This window comes from Xiphophorus maculatus, chromosome 5 (assembly GCF_002775205.1).
Source record: "Xiphophorus maculatus strain JP 163 A chromosome 5, X_maculatus-5.0-male, whole genome shotgun sequence".
Lineage (NCBI taxonomy): Eukaryota > Metazoa > Chordata > Actinopteri > Cyprinodontiformes > Poeciliidae > Xiphophorus > Xiphophorus maculatus.
In genome coordinates, this window is record NC_036447.1 from 31,159,267 (window position 1) to 31,182,744 (window position 23,478).

Consider the following 23,478-nt stretch of genomic DNA (forward strand, 5'->3'; position numbering starts at 1 on the left):
AAGTACAATGCATAAAGAGAAGAGCTATTGTTTTGTTCAAAAACTCACCAAAGTCTTCAGTGTCCCTTTTAAGCTCTTCCAAAAACACAACCTTCTTCCTCACCACACAGCCATAGCTGTAACCTAAAGGAGAGAGTATCTGTAAATGTTCTAACATCACAGATTTCAGCCAGGACACTCATGAATCAGTATCTGACCTTTCTGTAGCCCGTCCATAACCTGCAATCTGATGATGTCACCTTTATGGAAACTGAGCATCGATCGATCGTCTGTCACAAAGTTACGCTCTGCGATGACGTAGTCGGAGTCCTGTTCAGGAAACCAGTACACAGGTAATATCAGTTATTGTATGCTTGTATAAGTAGTAAAGTATCAATTAGTTCTTCAGTGATCAGAATCGGCCAGTTTTCCTTAATCAGCTCTGATTTGTGATTCAAAATCATTTAAATTATTCAACACCTCAAAGCAATTTTCTTTTGCTGAAATTTTACAGATTGTTCTATTGGATATGTTACAATCTTTAATATCTCATATGGCTGTGATATACACTCTCTGGCAACTTTGTTAGGTACACCTGTCCAACTGCTCATTAACGCTAATGTCAAATTAGCCAATCACATGGCAGCAACTCAAAGCATTTAGGCATGTAGACATGGCCAAGAGGATCTGCTGCAGTTCAAAGTGAGCATCAGAATGAGGAAGAAAAGTGACTAAAATAACCACTTGTTACAACTGATGTATGCAGAAGAGCATCTCTGAACACACAATACATCAAACCTCGAGGCGGATGGGCTACAGCAGCAGCAGCTGACAGGAGTGGCACACTGGGTGCATTTAAAACATTGCTTAGTCTGATGAATCTCGATTTCTGCTGCGACATTCGGATGGTAGGGTCAGAATTTGGCATCAACAACATGAAAGCCTGGATCCATCCTGCCTTGTCTCAACAGTTCAGGCTGGTGGTGGTGCAGTGGTGTGGGGGATATTTTCCTGCCACGCTTTGGGCCCATTAGTACCAATTGAGCAATCTGCAGCAACTGTGTGATGCTATCATGTCAATATGGACCAGACTTTTTGAGGAATGTTTCCAGTACTTTGTTGAATCTATGCCACCAAAGATTAAGGCAGTTCTGAAAGCATAAGGGGGTCCAACCCGGTACTAGCAAGGCGTACCTAATAAAGTGGCCGGTGAGTGTATGTACATTGGTATACTGTGACTCGTCTTGCCTTTTTGATCTCATTGATGAAGTTGTCTATGAGATGTTTGACTTGTAAAGCCTTGGCAGAGAACAGGATCAGCTTCTCGTTGGTCAGATTAAACTCCAGCATGTTTTCAGAAGGGATTGTCACAAACAGGATGTCTGCGTATCTGACACAGAAAGGACAAGCAGCATTAGTTCAAAATATGCACTACTTACCTGGGTCCTAACCTCTCAATACAATAAAGATCAAATAAACATTAAAATGTGGGGCATATGCTTGCTGCGCCAGTTTTGAGCTATCTATTATTTTTTTAATAAATCCCTTCCAGGAATCCAAACTTTTTGTAACACTTCACCAAATGTTTGACCTCAAACTGTCTGATGGAGCTGGAGTAAAGTACATAACTCATTCATCCAGACTTAATTTACCATATGAGAGAAAACTCCTTCAACTACTGTCACTATAAATTCCAGTTGTGGAAAAGTACAAGAAGCAAGCAACTGACTTCTTACAATGCAGAAACACACTGAAGGGTCAGAGGTTAACCCTCTAGACACTCCAGCCTGAAATCTGGAGGCTTCCTCCAGACATTTGGATATAGCTGCTTTAGTTCACAGAGAGGAATACGCCTGGCACCGGCTGAGGATGAGCAAAGTGGGGGAGTTGTGACTCATGGATGGAGGAACTTCCCATTGCTTGGATCCAAGAAGATGGGTGGAGGTGAGATATGATCAGAAAAGGCGACAAGGAACTTCATATAAGGCATGGAGTGGATCAGGGCATCAACACACATTCCCTCAGCTGAACGACTCAGCTCTCATTTTCTCATATTTCTCTGTAATCCTAAATGATAATAATGCATATTTACTCTAACAAAAGCTTATGATACTAAGGTTAGTCAGAGTTCTTTGGAACAAGTTGCTGGATTTACTCAGTGCTCTTCAGCTAGGATTTTTGGGATTTGTTTGGTATTTCAGTTTAAGGCTGGGACAGGATAACCAATAAAACAACAAGGTACATCTGGGAGCTGACAGTAGGTCATGATTGCCCTAATGCTAAAGCTTTGTTAGCTTTTCCAAAAAGTATTGACCCCATAAGGGAGTTCTAATCTGGTGTTTAGGAGGTCATAGCAACTTGGTAAAAAAGTAATCACTCATCAAGATACAGTTTGAACCCATTTCTTTACCTGAATATACAGTTGGAATCCATTTTTACCCACAAACTGGATACACTGGATAAACTGGATCCACAAACCCGTCTCTGTGACGGGGGGAACACAGAGACGTGTACCAGAGACGTGTACCCCCCGTCTCTGTGTTCCCATAGAGCACAGAATTTATTTGGATTTTTTACATCGCTTTGACTCGATCTGATAATCGACTCAAAGTGATTATCAGTCGTTCCATGATCTGGGCTGAATTAGGTGTTTTAAACTAAGGTTATTGTAAATTGCCTTTCTGTTACATACTTGCTTAATGTTTTGCTGTGTTAAGTTTTATGTTACGTTGCTGCTTTGCTGTTTTAAGTCAGCCACATGTTAAGATTGTCTCAGTCTAGAATGGTCGAATTCTCTGGTGTATATCTGATGTTTTTTGTTTAATTATTTAGTTTTTAAATGATTTTTCAATATTAAATTTCAATATTCCAGATCAATTTGATTTGATTCCCATTTATTATTCAGTATTTTCCTTTTGTCTTATCAGTATTTATATTGTACAATAGTTAAAGAAAGATGTGAATAATTCAGCTGTAAAGTTGTTTTGTTATTAATTCTCAGATTTGGCGTGTCAGTGATCACGCCTTGATGTGAAGAGTTTCTTCTGCTTGGGGTGTGAATTCATTCCTTAATTAGAGGCTTATGATTCCGGATCTGTTGGAACTGGTGCCCTGATTAAACTAAAGGATTTTAACACTAATTTAATTAATAATAATTGACTACAATTACAGAAGCCAAGCATCGATGCAAGTTCTGATTTCCAGGAATTTTGATGTCACCATGTGAGGTTGCTACAACAGTTTTGGTTTCTAGAGTTCTGATTCCCAACACTAAAGAAAACTGCAAAGATAAAGTTAAATGGATAGAAAATAGTTTTAGCTCCAGCAATATAATCCTCAAAGAACTACCAAACTGAAAACTTGGGATGGATGCTGCATGTTCAGCATGATGTCTTTGCAGGATGTTTTCACTATTTTTTAAATACAATATTTGAGTTTGAGTTAGCATAAGTGTAAAAGTACTTATGCTTTTACACGTTTTTAGATCAAACAGATTTGTGGACTCCAATAGTTAAATGTATTTATGTTGTTAGGAGCAATGACTGAAGCTAAAATAAATAGCAGCCAATGTAAAAAGAAAGACTTGGATACTGTCTGAGAACTAAGAATAAAGACTAGTTTAGAAGATCAAAAACTTGCTGAAAAAATAAAAAGTAGAAATAAATGAGGGTTGGTTTAAAATTTTTGCAGTGTGATAAATATTTATTGGTTCTTATGTCACAGCTTAAAAAAAACTGCTAATAAGAAGCAGAAAACCCCCCAAACAAACAAAACCCCCCCCCTCAAAAAACGGAACCTACGTGTATGGTCGAAGGACTCTGAAGTAGTCTGGAGCTGATGCGCTGCTTTTCACCGTCTTCAGTAATTTGATACCGCTGTGGGACACTGACAACACTTGCACACCTGTTCCTACACTGCCCTGCACTCAGACAGATGCACACATCCACTGAGAACAGCTTAGAAAATTGATACGTCACATGAAGCAATTTTAGCATTGCACAGCGTCCCGCCAAACTCACCGACGCAGGAAAGAGTCGGGAGAAGTAAATTTCCCAGGTCTCCCTGGCTGCTGTCACGATCGTTTTCTTCACATGCTCCTCCACCGGATCCATATTCTGCTCAACACCATGTTTGGCTGTCATTCACAGAAACAGACACACAAACTCACGAATGTCACAGAGTTGTACTTATTTGAGAAATGCAGTCATGAAAAATAACTACAGGAAAAACAGACAGGATTACCGAATAGGGCTTTCATTTTCTGCCTTTCATCCCGGGTGATGCGAACACACGCCTCTGACAGGGTGTCATTCACTATCTGGAGGAACGGAATAAAGCAGAGAAGAGGAAGATTTTGGCTGAATTTCTCTGTGATCTTTCAGTTATCATGAGAGCCTGTAGGACTAAAGAAGAAATAATATGAAATATAAAAAAGGAATATGACCTACCTGCTTGAAAATGAGATCTAGCAACAAAGGATTGTTGAAGCTGTCTTTGGGATAAAACACCTGAGGGGTCATATATTTATTTATCGGAAAACTGTTTTTATTGCACAGTAATTTGCAGAGATGCAGAGCAGGATATTTACAGTCATGGTAAAAAAAAAATATACCCTTACTCGATTCTAGGGTTTTGCACTGCAAGAAATCTTATGTTTGTAGACTTTTTGAAAATGATTTGACTAAAGTGTACAAGAACACCCAACCAGACAGAAAAGCACTGTTTGGAAAACTAAGTACGCCATTACTGCTTCAGCAAGATTTAAAAGAGAGAGCAGCCAAATCATCAGCTTTACCACAGCAAGAGTTTCTGCAGGCTGCTGTTCTGTGGTATGTAGATGTGTGTTAACAAAGTGACAATATGGCATCAGAAATGACCTTAGGCTACATTCTCACACCAGGTCTTGATGCTCATTCCCATTTTTTTTTCTGAACTCCAATTTTCTTTGGGTAGTTGTTCATATGACTTTAAAGTGACCTGCATGTGCATAAGAAGGACGTAGACGTCACACAGCAGCACACAGTTTGCGGAGATTATAACGGAATTTATCCAGCACCAACAGTATTGTCACAAGATCATATCAGGAAGCTAACAAAAGAAAGTCCTACTATCAGCAATGACCTTTTGTGGCACATTGACTGCAGCTCCTGTAGAGAAGTCTGTTTGGATGTGGAGTTGGACCAGGAGCAGTGGGACTGTGATGTGATGTGTTTCACTGACTCAAACCTGCTTAATAATTTCATAGATGTAACTTTCAGCCATTGTTTACATCCAGATTTACAGAGTCTAGCTTCTTCTGGTGCAGAATTACTGGATATGTTTTCTGTTTAGTATAGAAGTAGTACAGATCTGATTTTTTCTATGGTGTGGAAGGATTGGAATTGAATAGTTCAGACTGCTGTGAAATAGTTGGATGTGGGTTGCATTTGCCTGCTGTGTGAACACAGCCCTACAGGAGCAATTGTTACTGCCAACCAGTTTGGAAAGGGTTAAAGCCAATGACCATTTCCAAAAAAATGAAGTCCATCATTCTCCAGAGGGAAGGACTATTCACAATTGAAAACTATACATGGAAGTTTCCAGTCATCTCAGGATTGGCGGTCTATGAAACGTTCAGAGGGAGTTTAGAAATCTCTCTGATTCCTATATCAAAGAGAAATTAAACTGGAACATTCTCAGTTAGCAACTTAATGTTTATGACAGTACAAATCAGTACAGTACTGCACAATTATGGCTTGTTTGAATGAACAGATAGGAGAAAGCATCTCCAGCTTCTGGACCTTCAGCGAGGGAGCCCAAAGTGTTTTATTCACCAGATCTCAATGTGATAATTTTTTAGTAAAAGTGAGTGACATAAAATTCATACACAACAAAGTGAGAAACTGATAAAGTGATTGTTTTTGTGTGACTTAAAAGTCAATTCTGCGAAGGGATGTTTCTAGAAGTCCAGGTGAGTTTTTATCCCGTTTGGCTTCATCTTTATTTATGAGTGTGTGGAGTCTGTTTCTGTGCAGTATCACAGTATTTTTTGTTTTACCATGACTGTGTACATTTATGTTTGTACTTTTTATCAGCCTTCACTGATGTTCTATGGTTTATTTTCGTTGCTGTATTCGTGTACTAACCTCCTTTCTGAGATACAGCCTCCAGGGCACATTGGTGTAGGTGTAATGCTCCTGGTTGGTGCTCTGGTGAAGCTGTGTCTGGATGGTCTTTGTCTCCACTGGGAGCTCTCGAGATACTGCAACAAACAGGTTTAATAAGCAGAATGAAACAGCAACACAACATTCTGCTTTAACTCCGGTTGACCTAGTTGCAGACCTATCAAAATCGCCTTTTTCAAGGTGCTCTTTCACGGATGAAAAATAAATAATTAACAGTGGAAAATCCACACCAAACCTGGATTTACTAACACAGAGCAGTAAGAACTTTGTAAGGCATTTTAAAGACTGACTGGCTTTTATTTTTTTGAGGAAAAAACATGTTACAATATATGAATATGAGATATTCATATAAAATGATGAAAACTTTTCATTACAAAGATATTGCAAAATTCAATTCAATTCAAAAATACTTCATTAATTCCAAAGGGAGTCATGAAGATTCTTCAAAGAGCCATTGAGCTGATAATGGCTGTCGGCAGGAAAGATCTCCTGAAGCGGCCTGTACCACACTGAACCTGAAGAAGTCTCTGACTGAAGATGTTCTGCTTTCCCAAGACAGGGATACCAAACAAATCTTAGTCAGGATTGTCCATAATTTTCTTGATTTTATGAAGAATCCTTCTTTGCATTATCATCTCCAAAGCTTCCATAGTCATCACCAGAACAGAACCAGAACAGAACCAGCCTTCTTTATCAGGGTGTTGAGCCTTTTTAGGTCTCTGGCTCTGATGCTGCTGCTCCAACAGATAACAGCAGAGATGACGCTCTCAACAATAGACTGATAGAAGATCTGCAGCATCTTGCTGCAAACCTTGAAGGATTTTGGCTTCCTCAGGAAGTCCAGTCTGCTCTGTCCCTTATTATAGCTGGTTCACTGTTGTGTCTCCAGTCCAGTCTGTTGTCCAGATGAACACCGAGGTATTTATATTCTTCAACTACCTTCACTTTTTCTCCCATGATGGAAATAGGATTTGATCTAATCCTGAAATCTACAATCAACTGTTGTGTTTACATTTAAGATGAGATGATTGTTCCCTCCATGACACGAAGCGTTCCACCAGCTCTCTGTACTCAGCCTCTTGTCCATTTCTAACTCATCCACCAGCTGCAGAGTTGAGGCCTCCACCTGTATCTTCTGGAGTGACTGTGACTGATGTGTGTCTAACTTCTGGAAAAATACTTACTCTCTTTATAAAACCTATCAAAAACACTTTTATTGATTAATTTTTTTGAGTATTCTCATAGGTAAAATATCAGATTTTTACATGTATGAGATGGAAAACAGGACAAATACAAAACTTAAACATATGCACATTTAGTGACTAACATTTATGAATTTATATGTCTACACATGCATTTTTAATTGACAGTAATCTTACCCCATTCACACCTCCTTCAGTTTCCACAGCAACTAAAACAAACAAGAACCTGACACAGGTTGTTTGACATCATCATGTTAATGAGAACCTCTATGTTCTCATCAGTGATGTCATAAATGTTCAACGAGATACAAGAATACAAGAATTCTCAGTTTGCTTTTCAACTTGGTTGGAGGTAGATCGATCCCAGAGAGACGACTTCAAACTGACTTTACAAACCATTTTAACTGAACACCAAGTTAAGAGGATTTTTGCTTTTGATGGGACCTTGGATTTCTTGTTACGAAGGGAGGTGAAAAGTTGTTAGGATATAGCATAAGAGGCAATGATATTTTATTAGAAAGCTCTGAGGACGAGAGATCAAACTACTTTGCTTTGACATTGAAACCTTGAAGACCAAAAGGACATGGAAGATTCCTCTAAGGATGAGAAAGTTACTGTCAAAACCACAACTACGGATTTGACAGTAAAGGCATCAGAAGACTTTGTTGCTTTTGAAAGTGTCAATGTTCCTCATGACCAAATGGATCTGGATGTGTTTGCTTGCTCACAGTTTGAGTGAGTTACCTTTAACACCACAGCTGGATGTGAATCTTGAGCCAACGATGTACTTTTGTAAATTTTCCAACTTATTCTTCAACTTTTGGATGAATGCCACCACACATAGCATTATGAACTTGAATATTACCAGAAGCTTTGTGGCTCAGTATCCCAAAGACTTTTTACAGAGATGTCATTGTTTGCAAGGTTTTTCTTTACAGCAATCCACCATCCAGGAAGATATTTTCCCCCAGATGAAGTCTTTGCAGTTCAGAATGAAATAATTGAAACACTGAAGATGAAGGATGTAGTACATCAGGACAATACAGGAGTTTTTCTGTTATATATCACTTATATATAACTTATTGTTGCCACAGAATGTGGCTGACTCTGTGGGGGCCATGTTCCACCCACTTCCTCCAAAATGTGTCTGTAGTACTCTCTTTGTAGTTGGTCAGGGGTCACTTTGAGTCCAACACTATATTCGTCCTGTCCTTCTGTGGTCTTTTCATAGATGTAGATGTACCCATTATGGCAAATGTCAGCTTCATGGTCAATATATAAGTCACCTCCATTGTTGAGGCGATTTATTGGAGTTGTGACCACAAGGTTTCAGTGTCTGTTTTGGGGGCAACCCTAGAATCACCAGAAGGGAGAGATGCCGTTAAGATGAAGATAGAGACCTATCAGGTCGTTTTGGTCTGTGGGACTCCAGAAGCAGCTGATGGGGACTGGCAGTCCAAGCGGCATGCAGCTCGGATGGTCGATGAGGTAAAAACTTGGTCTTGGGAGAAGTTCATAGAGACCATGGAGAATGACTTGGGCAGAGTACTTCGAAAACCTCCTTAATCCCATCATCACGTCTTCCACTGAGGAAGTGGAACCTGGGGACTTTGGATCAGGCTCTGCTGAGTTGACCATGGTGAGAGGCACAGAGAAGGAGTGGGCATAGTTTTGGGCTCCTATCTTGGTGCCTGTGTGTTGGGGTTCACCCCAGTAAATAGGGTAGCTTCCCTTCACCTAATTGTGTTGAAGCTGATAGTGTTGACTGTTGTTTGTACTTATGTGACAAACAGCACATCAGATTATCCACCTTTTTCTTGGAGTTGCTGGAGGGGTGAACCAAAAGAAAACTGTGATGATTTAAGATATCCTTCAATTCCTGACCCAATCTTTGAAATTCCTGTAAAAAGTGGACCTCAGTGGTACCATCTGTCCTCAGTCACTTGCTGCTTGTACTTACCTGACAAACAGCAGGTTAGATTACCCACCTTTTTTCCAATTGTTGAAGAGCTGCTGTTGAGTGGCCCTCCTGGGGACTTCCTTATGCTGCTTTGACATTTCAACGCTCGCGTGGGCAATGACAGTGAGACCTGGAGGGGTGTGGTTGGGAGGATCGGCCAGCCTGATCTTAACCAGAGTGGTGTTCTGTTATTGGATCTCTGTGCTCTTCATGGATTGTCCATAACTATTTAAATTTGTTCATGAGTATCCTCATATGTACAATATCCCATTTTTACATGCATGTATGAGTTGGAAAACAAGACAAATACAAAACTTAAATTTCTGCACATTTGTTGACTAACATTTACTAATTTAGATGTCTACGCATGCATTTTTAATTGACAATAATCTTACGCCAGTCATAACTCCTTGTGTTTTCATAGCAACTAAAACAAACAAAACCCTGACACAGGTTGTTTGACATCATCGTATCCATGAGAACCTCTGTGTGATGTCAGTGATGTCATAAATGTTCAGAGAGATACAAGAATTCTCAGTTTGCTTTTCAACTTGGTTGGAGGTAGATCGATCCCAGAGAGACGACTTCAAACTGACTTTACAAACCATTTTAACTGAACACCAAGTCAAGAGGATTTTTGCCTGTGATGGAACCTTGGATTTCTTGTTACGAAGGGAGTTGAAAAGTTGTTAGGATATATCACAAGAGGCAACAATGTCCTTGTAGAGAGCTCTGAGGACGAGAGATGAAAATACTTTGCTTTTGACATTGAAACCTGAAGACCAAAAGGACATGGAAGATTCCTCTAATGATGAGAAAGTTACCATCAAAACATGGAGAAAGAAGGAGACCATCTCTGGTTCATCAAGTCTGATCATGATGAGTTTCATTTTATCTGTGCTGCAAACTAAGAGCTGTGACTCAGTTTGTGTCTCAGTTTGTGAGTTATGGTAACCTTCATCAGGTGAAAACTTCACATCTTGTCTAGTATTGCTTTGCTCATAAAAAAACTTTTTTTATTGAAAATTTGAAACATTTAAAATGTTTCTCTTTTCTTTTTCTTGTGTAGGTGCTTGCTGTAATTTCCGACTGTGATTAGTGTAAATGTGACTCATGGATTTAAATGTTTAACTAATTGGAATGATTGATATGTTTTTTTAATAGTGCAAATGACATTTTTTTGTCTTTTATATTATTTATGTATGATTTATTATAAATCACTCAAAAAAAGAAACTGAGAAAATTGGCCGATTTTAAAAGCCTGGCCACTTATTGTCTTCAGACCCTGCTTTTAGCTGTCATGTCTTGGGGGTGTCTGAGCTGTTTTTTTTCCTCTCTGTGTGTTTGTATTTTCAAAATATTCTCCTCGGCACTTGACTTTCAAACAGTTTTTTTTTTGGATCTGAAATCACAAACTGCTTCAAGCACTCGTTCCTTTCACATTTACATCACAGCTGATTTGCTATGAAGATTGTGCAGCATACAGAGTGGATATGAAAATATTCCTTTGACTGTCACTAGAAGGAGCCCAAGTACTACCATTCGTACCAGTCCTTCACTTTAAGAACCGCATGCTAAAGTCACATTGATAGCCAAAATAGATCAAATGTCTGAATTTTGACCTTTGATGATAAGAGATTTGTGTAAATGATAAAAAGGAGAAAAAAAAGGAAAATAAAGTTTTCAAACGTTCTAGTTTGATGGTGGTTGACATTAAACCATCTGTGAGCTAAAATGTTAATAAATAACTGGAAAAATATCAGCTTAAGTAATTCCAGCTCCAAGTACCATAAAAGACATTGGCTTACTAACATAAATGAACAGAGAAAATATAAGATGAGCTTAAATACAATCTGAGCAAAGGAATGAGAGGCATTAGAGAGAAAATCACAAGTCAGCTGGTTCCCGTAATCGTTCAGAAGTCATCACAGGGCTACAAACTGCATACATTAAAGAAGATTTTTTCCCAAGCATTACTTTCAATTGACATTACAAACAAATTCATTTTTGTGAGACAGACAAAGAAAAGCCTTCAAAACATCTAAACCTCTACAACATGTGAATGAGACCGGTTTTTAGCAGCTGTGCTCACCTGCAGGAGGTTTAGGAAGCGGCCGATCCGGAGCTCTCGTCTTTGTGCCTCTGATGAGTTTGAGGCCCGGCTGCTTCATCGCAGACGCAGAGTGTGTTGGACCAACAGGACGTTTGGGCTGGACAGAAAGAAAGGAGCCATGCTGTGAAAATTCTTTGTAACGTGGGTGTTCATGTGTCAGGGTGAGCAGCTGCTATCGATCTGTGCCTGCTTGTTTCAGGCAGGTTGGAGTTTACCTGTGGAGCAGGAGGATTGTCCATCTGGGGTTTGAGGATCTGTAAAGCTTCATCACGAGGCGTCTGCTTCTTCTTGAACTTCCCATCTGGTCTGCTAAACAAAATGGAACATCACACTGGAATATTTTCATCATTTATCTACCAAAATATCTATAAGCTACAACACCTCCACATTTATTTGAAGCCCTAAAAAAGATACAGAAAAATCTGCTTAATAAATTCATCTTTAATTGAGTATAATATTTCAAATTTTTACAAAAGTCCTGTTCATTAGGTATATATATATATATATATATATATATATATATATATATATATATATATATATATATATATATATATATATATATATATATATATATATATACTTTTTTTTACAAAGAGTCATATCCAACACTTATTTGGACCCCTGCTGTTAATAACTTGTACAACCCATTTTCCCTGGTAGAAAAGCTCCATGATCATGGCCATGGGCTTGCATGGTCAGTCTTCTCTTATAACATTTGTCAAGGCTGGAGCTCAAAACCTTGTTCAGAGTTCTGGTTGCTCACTGATCCTCTCCTCCTTTCTATAAGGATTTCATTCTATGGACTGGACGGCTACAGAAGGAGTTTGATTCTGTGCCTAGAGAAGCATTTCTGTGTTGAGTTGGAGCAATGCTTTATGTAATTACCCTTCAGAGAGACCAAGTGGAAACGCTCTCTTTACCTTCGAGTCTGCGTGTGCATGCATGTGTGTGTGTGTGCATACCAACTGACCTTTGGCCAGCTGGTTGTGGTTCTGCTGGTGGCGACGGGGAATTATATCTTCTGATAATTGCTTTAAAATAACAGAAATTTAAATACATTTAGTCTTTTTTTTCCAGGTTCAAAGACTAACTGAAGTGTCAAGATATTGAAAATATGCAGAAGTCATTATTTAAGGAACTGTTCCTTAAATAATGACTGTTCAGAGGAGTCACCTTGAATGTCTTGGCTGGGGACGATGTGATCTGCAGTCTGAGATGAATACTTCACCACTTCTCCAGCAGGGGGTGGAGGAGACGTCCCCACTGGGGCTGACACACACACACACACCCATTCAGTAACATGCCAAAGTGACACAGATGATTCTCTGTCGTGCTTGGATCAACGAGAATTTTATTTTTTGACAAGATCTGCTGCCTCTCACATGCTCATACCAAATTTCCTGGCCGGTTTCTTGTTAGCCGGGACGCCTGGAGCTTTTCTTCCAGAAACACCGTCTATGCCTGACTGAGTCTGAAGAAAAGAAGAAAAAAAAAAACAGAAATCAATGAGGATTTTCTCAACTGGTGTTGGCAGTTAGTTGGAGTAGTAGGCAAAAGAATAACAAGTACACATTAGCAACAAATGTATTCCTTCCCTTTGAGTTTCCCATATTTTATTTGTGATTCCAAATCAAAAGTACAACAAAACTGCAAAGGAAAATGTAACAAATAGATACAATATGGTGTGCATTTGTGTTCAATCCCCTTTATTTTCATGCCACTAAATAAATTCACAGTAACCAGCTGCATTCATTGACCTTATTAATGTAAAGAATATACCTTTGTGCAGCTATTTTACAAAGAAAAATGTCCAGAATTTCAGTGAGTTGCATGATGGAATATAATAAACAGGAGAAAATGTCAAGAGGTGTAAATACATTTTCAAGGCATTATTACAACAGAAAACTATCAGAGTTGAATTTCTGCCCCAATAAAAATCCATTTTTTCCTCCCAATAGCCTCAAATAAAGGATTTATTCCACCCACAAAACAAAAACTGCATCTCTTTTTCAATGCATTTTTAGACAATGCAACATGTCAGTGTAAACGGTGTCAAAGTCTCTGACCTGTACAGCAGGTTTAAATGTTGGTTGTGCTGGCTCAGCTTTGGAGGAGCTGAGATGAGGGTCACGGTAGGCGGGCCGAGGCTGCCGCTGGGCCCGAGGCTCAGTCGGGGGATCAGCAGGGCGCTGAGTGTTTGGATGAGATTCAGTCTGATCCCGCTGAGCAGAAGGAAGATAAGGGCTGGAGGGAAACACGGCTGCTGCGTAGGGAGTCGGAGTGAAGTTAGCATAGGGGCTCGGCGGGATGTTCGCATATGGACTTGGAGGTATGACAGCGTACGGGCTGGCGAGGGCATGAAGGGGTACGGGACTCATCGGAGGGCTGGTGATGGGGGTTGTCGGGGGGCTCGACACAGGACTGCTGACCATGGCCATGGCTTGCATGGTCATCTGCTGCGCCTGGGAAACAAGAAAATGACGCATGGAATCAAACGGCAGCAGCAGTAGTGACACAGATAAACAGTCAAGGATCCAAACGGGGGAGTTACCATGATGACGGCCTGCTGGTTCACAATCGCCTGCTGCTGCTGGGCCAAAACAGCTTGCTGGTCTCCTAGAGGAGAAACAGTAAGTAAACAGGATGAAGGCATGGAAACTCTGTTTGGTGTGTTTGTGTTTTACATTTTTACTGTCATGTCTGATACAAACCAGGTGTTACAGGTGCCACAGCAGCGACAGGAGGCGACATCATACCGCCCACAGGAAGGACTCTCACAGCTGTGGACACAAGCACAGACAAGCAGCCAACTTTTGACAGATTCAATGTCCGTCCGTTGAGCTCACAAGATTTTTAACCAGTTGGTAAAGTACGAAAATGGGAATATTTAGATTGTATTTGTGTTTGTTGCAGACCTCCAGGTGGAGGTGGGTGGCCAGATGACTGCCCCGGCTGTTGCCACTTCCCACCGACGCCCCCGGCCCCCTTCATCCTGTGTGACAGGCCTGCAGTCAACTCTTCTTCCTTAGAATAGAGACAGTCTTTGAATGTACAAAAACCTGAGTTGTATTGTACTTTTTTCATCCATTATTATGTTTTTATCACATCACCTTCATGGCATGTCTGTCTGGTTTTTTATTGGGAAAGTTTTATTTTTAGAGCTATATTTTTGTTCGTGTGAGTGACTAAATGCAAGGAGATACAGTATGTACTCCCAAGAAGACTAATTCAAAGTTCTTTTTATCATCATTATTTTGATAAATATAAGTTATAAATATAAAGTTTAGGTTCAGACGGACAGATGAATATGATATACAGTAGACTGAAAATATGAAACTACTAGATGATTTCTCTCTTTTGGAGGCTGTGTCTGACAGTCAGACTCAGGGCTGTGATCACTCATAATGTGCCAAACAAACACTTTTCAGCAGTGGGCTCAACACGAACCCATTTCTCCTGCTACAGATTGACTCTTGTGTTTGTATCAGATGTGTATCAGGACACATCTGATACATGCTAATTCCTGTCAGCTACATCCGATAGCGGAGTTTAACAGTGATCGGTTCAGTCTGGTCAGCTTTCACAGAAAACCTTTATCTCAGTCATCAAGCCCAGTTTTCTTCATTTTTGCAGGACTGAACAGGTGAGGTATACCCAGAATGCACTATTGTCCACTTCCTGCTTTTGCGCAGTCTCTGGTCTGCTTGGTTGTAATTGAGACCGAAAACTAACTAACACACTAATTTTGTTAATATGTGCCCTTATTAGGGGCTCGGCGGGATGTTCGCATATGGACTTGGAGGTATGACAGCGTACGGACTTATTAACAGTTATTCATAGCCAAACCAAACCTATTGTTGCACAACATCAAAAGGTTTGATATGGCTTTGGTTGCTTGTTTAAACAAATCTGCTGTGCCAACAAATTGTCACCATCTGTATTCGACTAATGTTCCCTAAACTATTGTTTTGTGCATCGTAGAATTTTACAATGATATGTGCCAGTCAGAAACCAGGAACTTACCATAAATCCTAAATGCATTGACTGTGCATTTGTAGGCTGTGTCTCATTAAATAGTAACCTCTTCATTTGCTAGAGAGTCAGTTTCTCGTAAGCAGATCTCCACTTTGCTCAGGGTGGGAAATTACCGTGGCGACTAGGTGACTGTGACAGTTACGGTAACTGAGTAATATAATAGGTTGACGGGCAGGAGTGGCCTGTAGGACACATCTGATACATGCTAATTCCTGTCAGCTACATCCGATAGCAGAGTTGGACAGAGATCGGTTCAGTCTGGTCAGCTTTCACAGAAAACTTTTATCTCAGTCATCAAGCCCAGTTTTCTTCAGTTTTGCAAGACTGAACAGGGGAGGTATATTGTCATAGATGGAGGTCATCACTGTCCAAAGTCATGATTTTAATGGATTGCTGTTACATGTTTTTGTATCTCAATATTTCTACCATCACGATCCTACTGGAACAGTCACTTGTTTTTTATACACACATTTAGTACAAATGTCCAACTTGTAAATAAGATTTGTCCTATATCCAGGAAAGGGATACCATACTGTGTAAAAAATATTTGTTTTAATTCCTAAACACCAGAGTTTTTGACTTTGATAACAAATATGAAATATGAACAAACAATGTCACAGAGAATCTATAAATAAGCTACCAAGACATCCCAAATGGAGCGACTGCCACAGAAACAGATCCGAATTCTTCACATTCTGAGTTTTTTTAGTGGTCTGTACTGTACTTGTATAGCGTTTTATACTACATGCATTCATTCACATTATGTAGTCTACTGTGCTCCGACAGAAGCAAATTCTGCAGCAGGCAGGGTGGGTGAAATGTGTTTCCAAAGGATACAACAACAGAGACGGGCAGAGTGTGAATCGACCCAGCAACCCACAGATTGAGGGACGAACTCCTTCCACTGATCCATCAATGGTCAGTGGTAGGAAAGGCAGAATTTGTTCAAATCAGTTATTTTACTGATGCAAAAGTAACTATCCTGAAACTACGATCTTTGCTTCAGCTGTTTTCTTTAACACATCTGACAGTCTGTCAAATTACAATATTAGCTGAATTTGAAAATCTTTAAAAATCTTTAATAATTGCACAGTTGTACAGTAAGAAGGTACACTCTGATTATTTACTTTAATTGAGAACTTTAGTTTCTGACCAGATCTGACAACTTAGAAGGGAAAAAAATCTGACTGTCCCACGCAGGGATTCTTTACTACAATAAATTCAAGAATTTTAAGAACCTATGACTGAAGTTGAAAATCTATTGAAACAAATATTAAATTAAATATTGAAATGAATATTAAAACATGTCTATTTTTCCCCCACATTTATCTTCCAGCAGTCAGGAAACTAGCTTAGTTTTTCCCATTATGTGTAATACAAAAAGCTTTCGACTTTAGGAATTTGGTGCCGTTTGCTCTTGCAGTAATTTACATGGATTAACAAACTGCAGTTTTATATCAGCTGAACTGTGTTATTTTTGTTGTTTCTCCTACATTCAGTTAAAGTGTTCCATGTAAATTTGAAATGCTAAGTTGTTTGGTAAGTGTCGACTACTATAATGACTCGAAAGTCAACCTAAGTGAATAACCAAACAAATCAACAAACTAAAAAGCATCCATCTAAAAATTGTCAAGAACAAGAGTCTAAACAAAATATAAGAGTATATGTCCCCTGAAAGGGACCAGATATTCATTTTCAGCAAAAGGACATGACTATTTTATATGTTAGCAGAAATATTAAGCTAGCGTTTTACACTGTTCTGTGTGTCATGAAGTAGGTTTGCTTCAGATCGACTCTAGGATCCAGAACACGTAGGAGCTTTTATAGGCAGTGACAGCAAATAGTTGATAGTAAATACTTGATGGTAAACAGTGTCAGGATGATTAAATTATGTAACATACTCCAGCTCCATCCGACAGTACAGGGTCAAACAGGCTGTCGAGATAACGATCCATCCCTCTCTGAGGCTCTAAATCTGCAGGGAGGGAAGAGGAAAGACGTCTTTACCTCTCCTACAGTGAGGAGCTGGTCTGTTGGTCTCAGTAACTCACCTTGGTTGAACCGATCTGAAGGACTGACGTCATTGCTCATGTCAAAGCCACCCCCCAACAGGCTTCTGTCAAACAATAACAGATGATAAGAAGATGGTAAATCCAGCAGGAGCGGAGGAGATCGATGCAGAACACCTCAAGGTAATGAAACACTTAAAATGAAGATTACATTAACGTTGTTTTGGTTTATACCTGATAAATGTCAATCCATTTTTACTGATCTGAACTAATATTAGAAGAAAATGTCTGGTTCTTCTCTCTGTAAATAATTTACAACAATAGTTTTAAAGAAATGGTCACAAAATCCCCAAGTAAAACAATTCTGCACATTCAGTACAGAAAAGAAAGAACATTCTCTTCTTATTCCAGACTTTTCTTTATAAGGATATAACATAATAATCTGGTGTTTAAGGTGCTATGTAGTGCATGCCACTTCAGCATGTTCTGGTAGAGAGCAGAATTCATGCTTTCCTTAATTAGAGGAAATTTGTCCAGATTCAAATTCAGCAAAACATCCCAGAGCATCACACTGCCACCACCATGTCTGCATATCACAATGATCCTCTTGTTAGTTTTACACTAACTAAATGTTCACAGAGGTTTCTGTTCTGTTATAGTTCACATTGTTTGATGTGTTGTTGGTGTCAAGGTGACAAAGGAACTCAATTATCTTGTTACAGATGCAACTTATCAAGTTAAAAATCATCATCTAAATGTGAATGAGTTGAGTAATTCGAAAGGAAGAAGCAAAGTCCTCAACAAGCAAAAGCAGAGGTCATCCTCCTGTCAGACCTGCAACATCAAAAACTGAAAAATATGGCATACTTTTTTTTAGCTTGTTTAAAGGGAGTAGCAAAAGAGGACTCGCAAATTTAATTGCTAATAAAATCAAATTTGAATGTCTAAGAGAAGTAAAAGATAAGGAAGGTGAGTATGTTGTGGCTGTAGGGAAGCTGGAAGAACATCTGGTTACATGACTTAATATATATCTGCCCCTGAGACATAGAAGCATTTTTATAAACTGATATTTGATCAAATTACACAGGAAACAGATGGAATATTGATTACAGAGGGGACTTAAATATTGTATTAAACCAGTCTTTGGACTTCAGCAGTAAAGCAAAAAGTAGTAAAGCACACATAACCAGCTACATAAATACATCCTTAAAGGAATTGGGGGTAATAGATGTCTGGAGAGAGACTCAGCCACTAGAGTGAGATTACACATTCTACTCTGTCGTTTTTGTCTAAGGAAACCCAGCAGAATGGGCCAAAAACAACAACTTCTGTCTTTTTGGAATTTAAAAAAATGAAGATTAGCTTCATTCAGGTTTTAATGTCCTCAAAAGTGTAATCTAATAAGAGTATCATCAGCATAACAGTGAAAAGTCAAACAATTTTTGTAATTGGAACCATACGTAGTAAAGAGAATTGGTCCGAGCACCAAAAGATTTGACACAGAAACTTCTTCTAACAAAGCAAAGATTCATCTCATATGATGAGTCCTGAAAATAGTTTTTATCCTGCTGGTTTTTGTCCAGCCAGGATCACAAAGTCATCATTTTAACAGCTGGCTAGCTTCATGAAACCTCTTTTTTTCTGTGTGTGTGTGTGTGTGCCGCCATGCGTGGGCGTGTGCGTGGGCGTGTGCGTGCGGGTGTGTGGGCGTGTGCATTGTCTCACATGCTGGCATTGGGCCGAACTCTGGCCGGCTCCAGAGCAGAGATGATGAAGTAGCTGTTGTGTTTGGGGAAGTCAGCAGGAAGCTCCAGGTCTGACATCAAGTCCAGAACATAGTCTGAGCCTTCAAGTTCGACCCACTGAGCCGGCTCCTTCAGCAGCACCGACCAGCCTTGGCGGCCGTCCACCGCACCCCTACACACACACGCCCACACACGAGATGCAACATTTTCACCCTGACATGCATCATTCTTTCCTTTCTTTCTGCATTTACATTACCTGTGTTGTAAGATGTTTTTAGCCATTTCCTCTCCTGTCGTCCAGGAATGCAGCGGACATAAGAAGGACATGCCTAGAGAGGAAAAGCAGTAGCTTTTGACTTTATGAAAATCATTTATAAATCTCATTCTGGTCACTAAATCCGAACAGAAACTGGTTTCACCAGCATCATTCTCATAGCAATCACAAAACCAGACCAGAAACGGACACAAGCAGAGCCAGCCAAGAAGCCAGAGTATCAGGTGTTCTCTAAACCTTAGTGGACTTGCCAAAAGACTGGAGGGCAGATAAGGTGGACAAGAGCAGAAATAAGAGAAGGAGAGATGGCCAACTCTACCCCGCTGAATGTTGAAGACAGACTGGGCTCAGGTAAAATATAAAGTAGGTTGGGTCAGCAAGAAGGACTCAAAAACATTTGTAAAAAGTAAAAAAGTGAAAGTATATTTCCCAGTTGTCAAAAGGCTTATGGATGTAAAATTCCACTTGACTGTAAATAGTGTTTGTTCTCACCGTCGAAGCAGTGTACATGCAGAACGGTGTGAGCTTTCTTGCGGTTGGCGGTCCACTCCAGCAGGCAGGGTGGGTACGTCCGGACGTACTCAGGCCCGACGCCGAGGCGCTGCAGAGCCTGAAGCAGACGGTTCTGACACACACAGTCGTAGCCGTCTGGGCCGTAGTCTGACACAAACCTACATAAACAAATGTGTGACTTGAAAACTTTATATCAGATGTATGCTACTGAGTTTAATTCAGACCTCAAATTTGATCAGATAACTGTCACAGTACAATTATAAACGTCAATGTGATTTTATGGAATAAAATAGTAAAAGGATGGAATAATTCTTATTTTTTCTAATAAAAACCTGAAAAGTGTGCTACGATTTTATATTTAACCCTTTAAATAATACACTTGTTCATCCTAAAGTTTCTTAAGTCAAATTGCAATAAAGCAGAACTTATTTTAATAGGCACAAAATTAATATTAAACAAAATCCATAACTTCTCTATCCTGGCTGAAAATTTCTCCATCTCTCTCAGCTCTCAGGTCAAGAGGCTGGGTGTCATCCTCAGCATCACCCTCTCCTTTGCCTCCCACGTCAATAACTACTTGTTCTGCACTCTTCCATCTTTGTAATATTAATCGTCTCCGTCCTTCTCTCACTCCACTTGTTCATAGTCTGGTAAATTCCCCTCTAGATTGTTGTAGTTCTCTTCTTTTTGGCCTTCCACTCAAAACATGTTTGATATAAAGCATTATTATAACTGAAGGCAACATAGTTACTTGATTGTGATATAAAATGTCACTTTGTACCTGGAAAATACATTATATCATCCCTGCAGACAGGGTTTCTGATGACTTTCTTTCAACAATACTTTGTTCTTGCCAGTCTTCCACATACACCATCTGGAGTGCTCTACTCTTTCATATTTTAATACAAGGCATTTTGGGTTATTATTTTAAAGTCCATCCCTGCTTTCAACCTTTCTGCAAGTCTCTTTTTATCCAGTTTACTGTGTTTGTTTGTCTTTGATGCTGTTTGTTCACTAATGTTCTCTGACAAACCTTTCAGGGCTCATAGAGCAGCTGCAGCTGTACTGAGATAAATTTATTCACATGAGAACTTTATTTACTAAATTGTTGACCTCTGAGGGTGATTGCACTTAAGTTTTATTTTCAGATATAAAAAAAACAAATAGTAATGAGATGTGCTAAAAATCCATCATTTTCTTTTGACTTTGCAATTACATCCTATGTTAAGTTGTTATTATTTAAAATACTGCAAAACAAACAAAAAGAAAAACACTGAAGTTTGTGGTTTGATTGTGACAAAATGTAAAAAAATTCAAGGGATATGAATAGTAGAGCTGATTTTCTTACTTGAGGAGGTATTTAGCCAGTCTTTGAGAGGGCAGGAAGGCAGACAGACAGGAGGAGAAAAGAAGCCAGCCCCGCTCTGAGTTCAGCATGTTGGGATTCCTCCACACCTACCGGACAACCATGAAGTTCTTAAAAAAAGAAAATAAGATGGCATATCGATGTAAAAACTGTCAGTTTAAAACCTGGTTGGCTATCTGAGCCAGGATCTCATCTCTGAGGCTGGGGTTGGCCAGGCCCCTTTGGATGATGTAGTTCCCAAACATGTTTTCTTGAGCTCCATTCAGGTTCGGATCGCCCATGAACCGCAGGATCTGTCAACGGCACCGATGGATGTTTATGGAAAATAGTGCAAGTCACTCATGTGATATCTAAAATCTTTACTGATTTTTTTAATCTATAAGCTGAGTGTCGATGCTACAATTTCACCAACAAATGCAAAACGAACCAGAATGAAGATGTCGAGAGATCCCTGCGTAAGCTCCTGATCCAGACGAATCAGGGAGTTCTCTAGTGGAGCCGTGAGCATTCCAAACAGAGGCTCCTACATCAGAAACAAACACAAGGATTTTAACAGCTTCTCCATGGATCAACCGTGTTTCCTATTTAAACAGTGACACAGTCTTAGCTGCTGATGTTTTCTGTGTTTTCTTTAGACAGAACTAAGAACTTGTGTTTCTCCCAGTGTTATAAAACCAAGATAGAGACTGAATTTAATGGAAAGGGATAGCTGTAAATTTTGGGGATAAGATGGTATGTTGAGGTTAATCTAAGCAAACTAGGGGTGCACAAATTTATTGGCCACTTGATTTATTGGCCATGATTTCCTTAATTTTGGGAGATCAGTGATCGGGCTATACTTATATATGAAGCCGATATTATCCATGGATCTTATTGACCTCAGCAAATGTCTAAAAATCAACCATTGTTCTCTTTTTGTTCTGCTATGTGAGAGTCTGACTGATAGACCCACCCACCAGGTCATGTCTGCTCATTCGCAGTTAACAATAATCACCCCACTGTTGCCAGCTCAGCAACTTTCTTGTTATATTTTGCGACATTTCAGACAAAAAAAAAGTGTGTCGGTCAAAATCGGAATCAGCAGGTCAAGCATCTGTAATTGGCGATCAGCCAGAAAACTGCAATCAGTGCACCCCAAAACAAACGGAATATGACTCAGTCATGTTGGAAGTTGGCATGTGCTGTGAAAATTCCAACTTCACAGAGAATAAAATAGCAATCAAAGTTCATATCATTCACAAGATGAAGGAATTGAGGGGTAGATGGGCAACTCAAACACATTTTTTTTGACACTATTTTCTATTTTCACATTTTTACAGATGTGGAAGATATTTTGTTCCGTGTTTCATACAAAACCAGTCGTGTAGACTTCACTTAACTGTATTTATTTTAGGTTTTAATATGTTGAAGGTAAAAACCAGGCCCTTGTCTTACTTTGCTTCGTCCAGAGGGTCTCGACTCTCAGCTGCCGAGAAACGATTGTTTTCTGGAGCCGTGGTCTCTGTTGATGTTTTAAATCTGACCCTATAGCTAATATTTGGCTGTGACACATGTAATGAGCTATGAAGCTTACTGGAAATTACCTGTGCTGTAAACCGCTATCCTCCAACGCAAAGAGAGAAACACTGAGCTGAATGAGGCAGCTGTTAATGTTAGTTCAATATTATATATATAAATATACCAACACGGACTGAATGGCTTCCTTCACCTCCTCCGCTGCCATCGCTAAAATGGTGCAGAAAATCAACGTCATCGTTCACAACTTCTCCTTCTGTTCACTGATTGGCCCGATCAAAAATCGACTGGATTTAATCCAAGTAAAGGAGAGAAATCCCAGACTGTTATTGAAACAAGATTTTAATTGAGACCAGGCTAGGTTGAAACCATTTCTTGTGAAACTTAAAGTCATAACGTTTCCCAAAGGAACTGGGTTTATTTCAAATTACTTAAAAAAAAAAAAACTGTCTTTTTTGCTTCGAAACTCTCAGAAAGTCACTTAAGAAGAATTTGCGCTGTGTGCAAGTATACACTATTAATGATGCACACACTGTCGCTGATGTAATAGTGTGTGTTAGTGTCATTACCCTGAACATGATCCGGATGTAGTGTGTTAAG

The 23,478-nt window shown here is 39.5% G+C and overlaps 1 protein-coding gene and 1 long non-coding RNA gene across 2 annotated transcripts in view; one reads left to right on the top strand and one right to left on the bottom strand.

Annotated features, from left to right (window-relative positions):
* Window positions 1-23,478, bottom strand: part of LOC102220193 (unconventional myosin-XV-like) — a 65,666-nt gene that overhangs the window by 13,580 nt on the left and 28,608 nt on the right. Inside the window, exons 34-59 of the mRNA XM_023333275.1 lie at window positions 23,448-23,478; window positions 21,791-21,886; window positions 21,528-21,656; window positions 21,346-21,452; window positions 19,977-20,155; window positions 19,467-19,539; window positions 19,191-19,382; window positions 17,508-17,572; window positions 17,358-17,431; window positions 14,337-14,445; window positions 14,133-14,201; window positions 13,973-14,037; window positions 13,488-13,883; window positions 12,814-12,892; window positions 12,595-12,690; window positions 12,392-12,452; window positions 11,634-11,727; window positions 11,398-11,515; window positions 6,105-6,220; window positions 4,428-4,487; window positions 4,222-4,297; window positions 3,999-4,114; window positions 3,780-3,898; window positions 1,228-1,369; window positions 198-309; window positions 49-123 (exon numbers count right to left, since the gene is read on the bottom strand). The exon at window positions 23,448-23,478 is cut by the window's right edge and continues 100 nt beyond it. Of these exons, the coding sequence (XP_023189043.1) occupies window positions 49-123; window positions 198-309; window positions 1,228-1,369; window positions 3,780-3,898; window positions 3,999-4,114; window positions 4,222-4,297; window positions 4,428-4,487; window positions 6,105-6,220; window positions 11,398-11,515; window positions 11,634-11,727; window positions 12,392-12,452; window positions 12,595-12,690; window positions 12,814-12,892; window positions 13,488-13,883; window positions 13,973-14,037; window positions 14,133-14,201; window positions 14,337-14,445; window positions 17,358-17,431; window positions 17,508-17,572; window positions 19,191-19,382; window positions 19,467-19,539; window positions 19,977-20,155; window positions 21,346-21,452; window positions 21,528-21,656; window positions 21,791-21,886; window positions 23,448-23,478 (2,849 nt within the window). The remainder of the gene's footprint in view (window positions 1-48; window positions 124-197; window positions 310-1,227; window positions 1,370-3,779; window positions 3,899-3,998; window positions 4,115-4,221; window positions 4,298-4,427; window positions 4,488-6,104; window positions 6,221-11,397; window positions 11,516-11,633; window positions 11,728-12,391; window positions 12,453-12,594; window positions 12,691-12,813; window positions 12,893-13,487; window positions 13,884-13,972; window positions 14,038-14,132; window positions 14,202-14,336; window positions 14,446-17,357; window positions 17,432-17,507; window positions 17,573-19,190; window positions 19,383-19,466; window positions 19,540-19,976; window positions 20,156-21,345; window positions 21,453-21,527; window positions 21,657-21,790; window positions 21,887-23,447) is intronic.
* Window positions 13,962-14,407, top strand: LOC111608524. The gene is made up of 3 exons (XR_002752722.1): window positions 13,962-14,051; window positions 14,136-14,248; window positions 14,335-14,407. It is a non-coding gene; the product is annotated as an uncharacterized LOC111608524 (long non-coding RNA).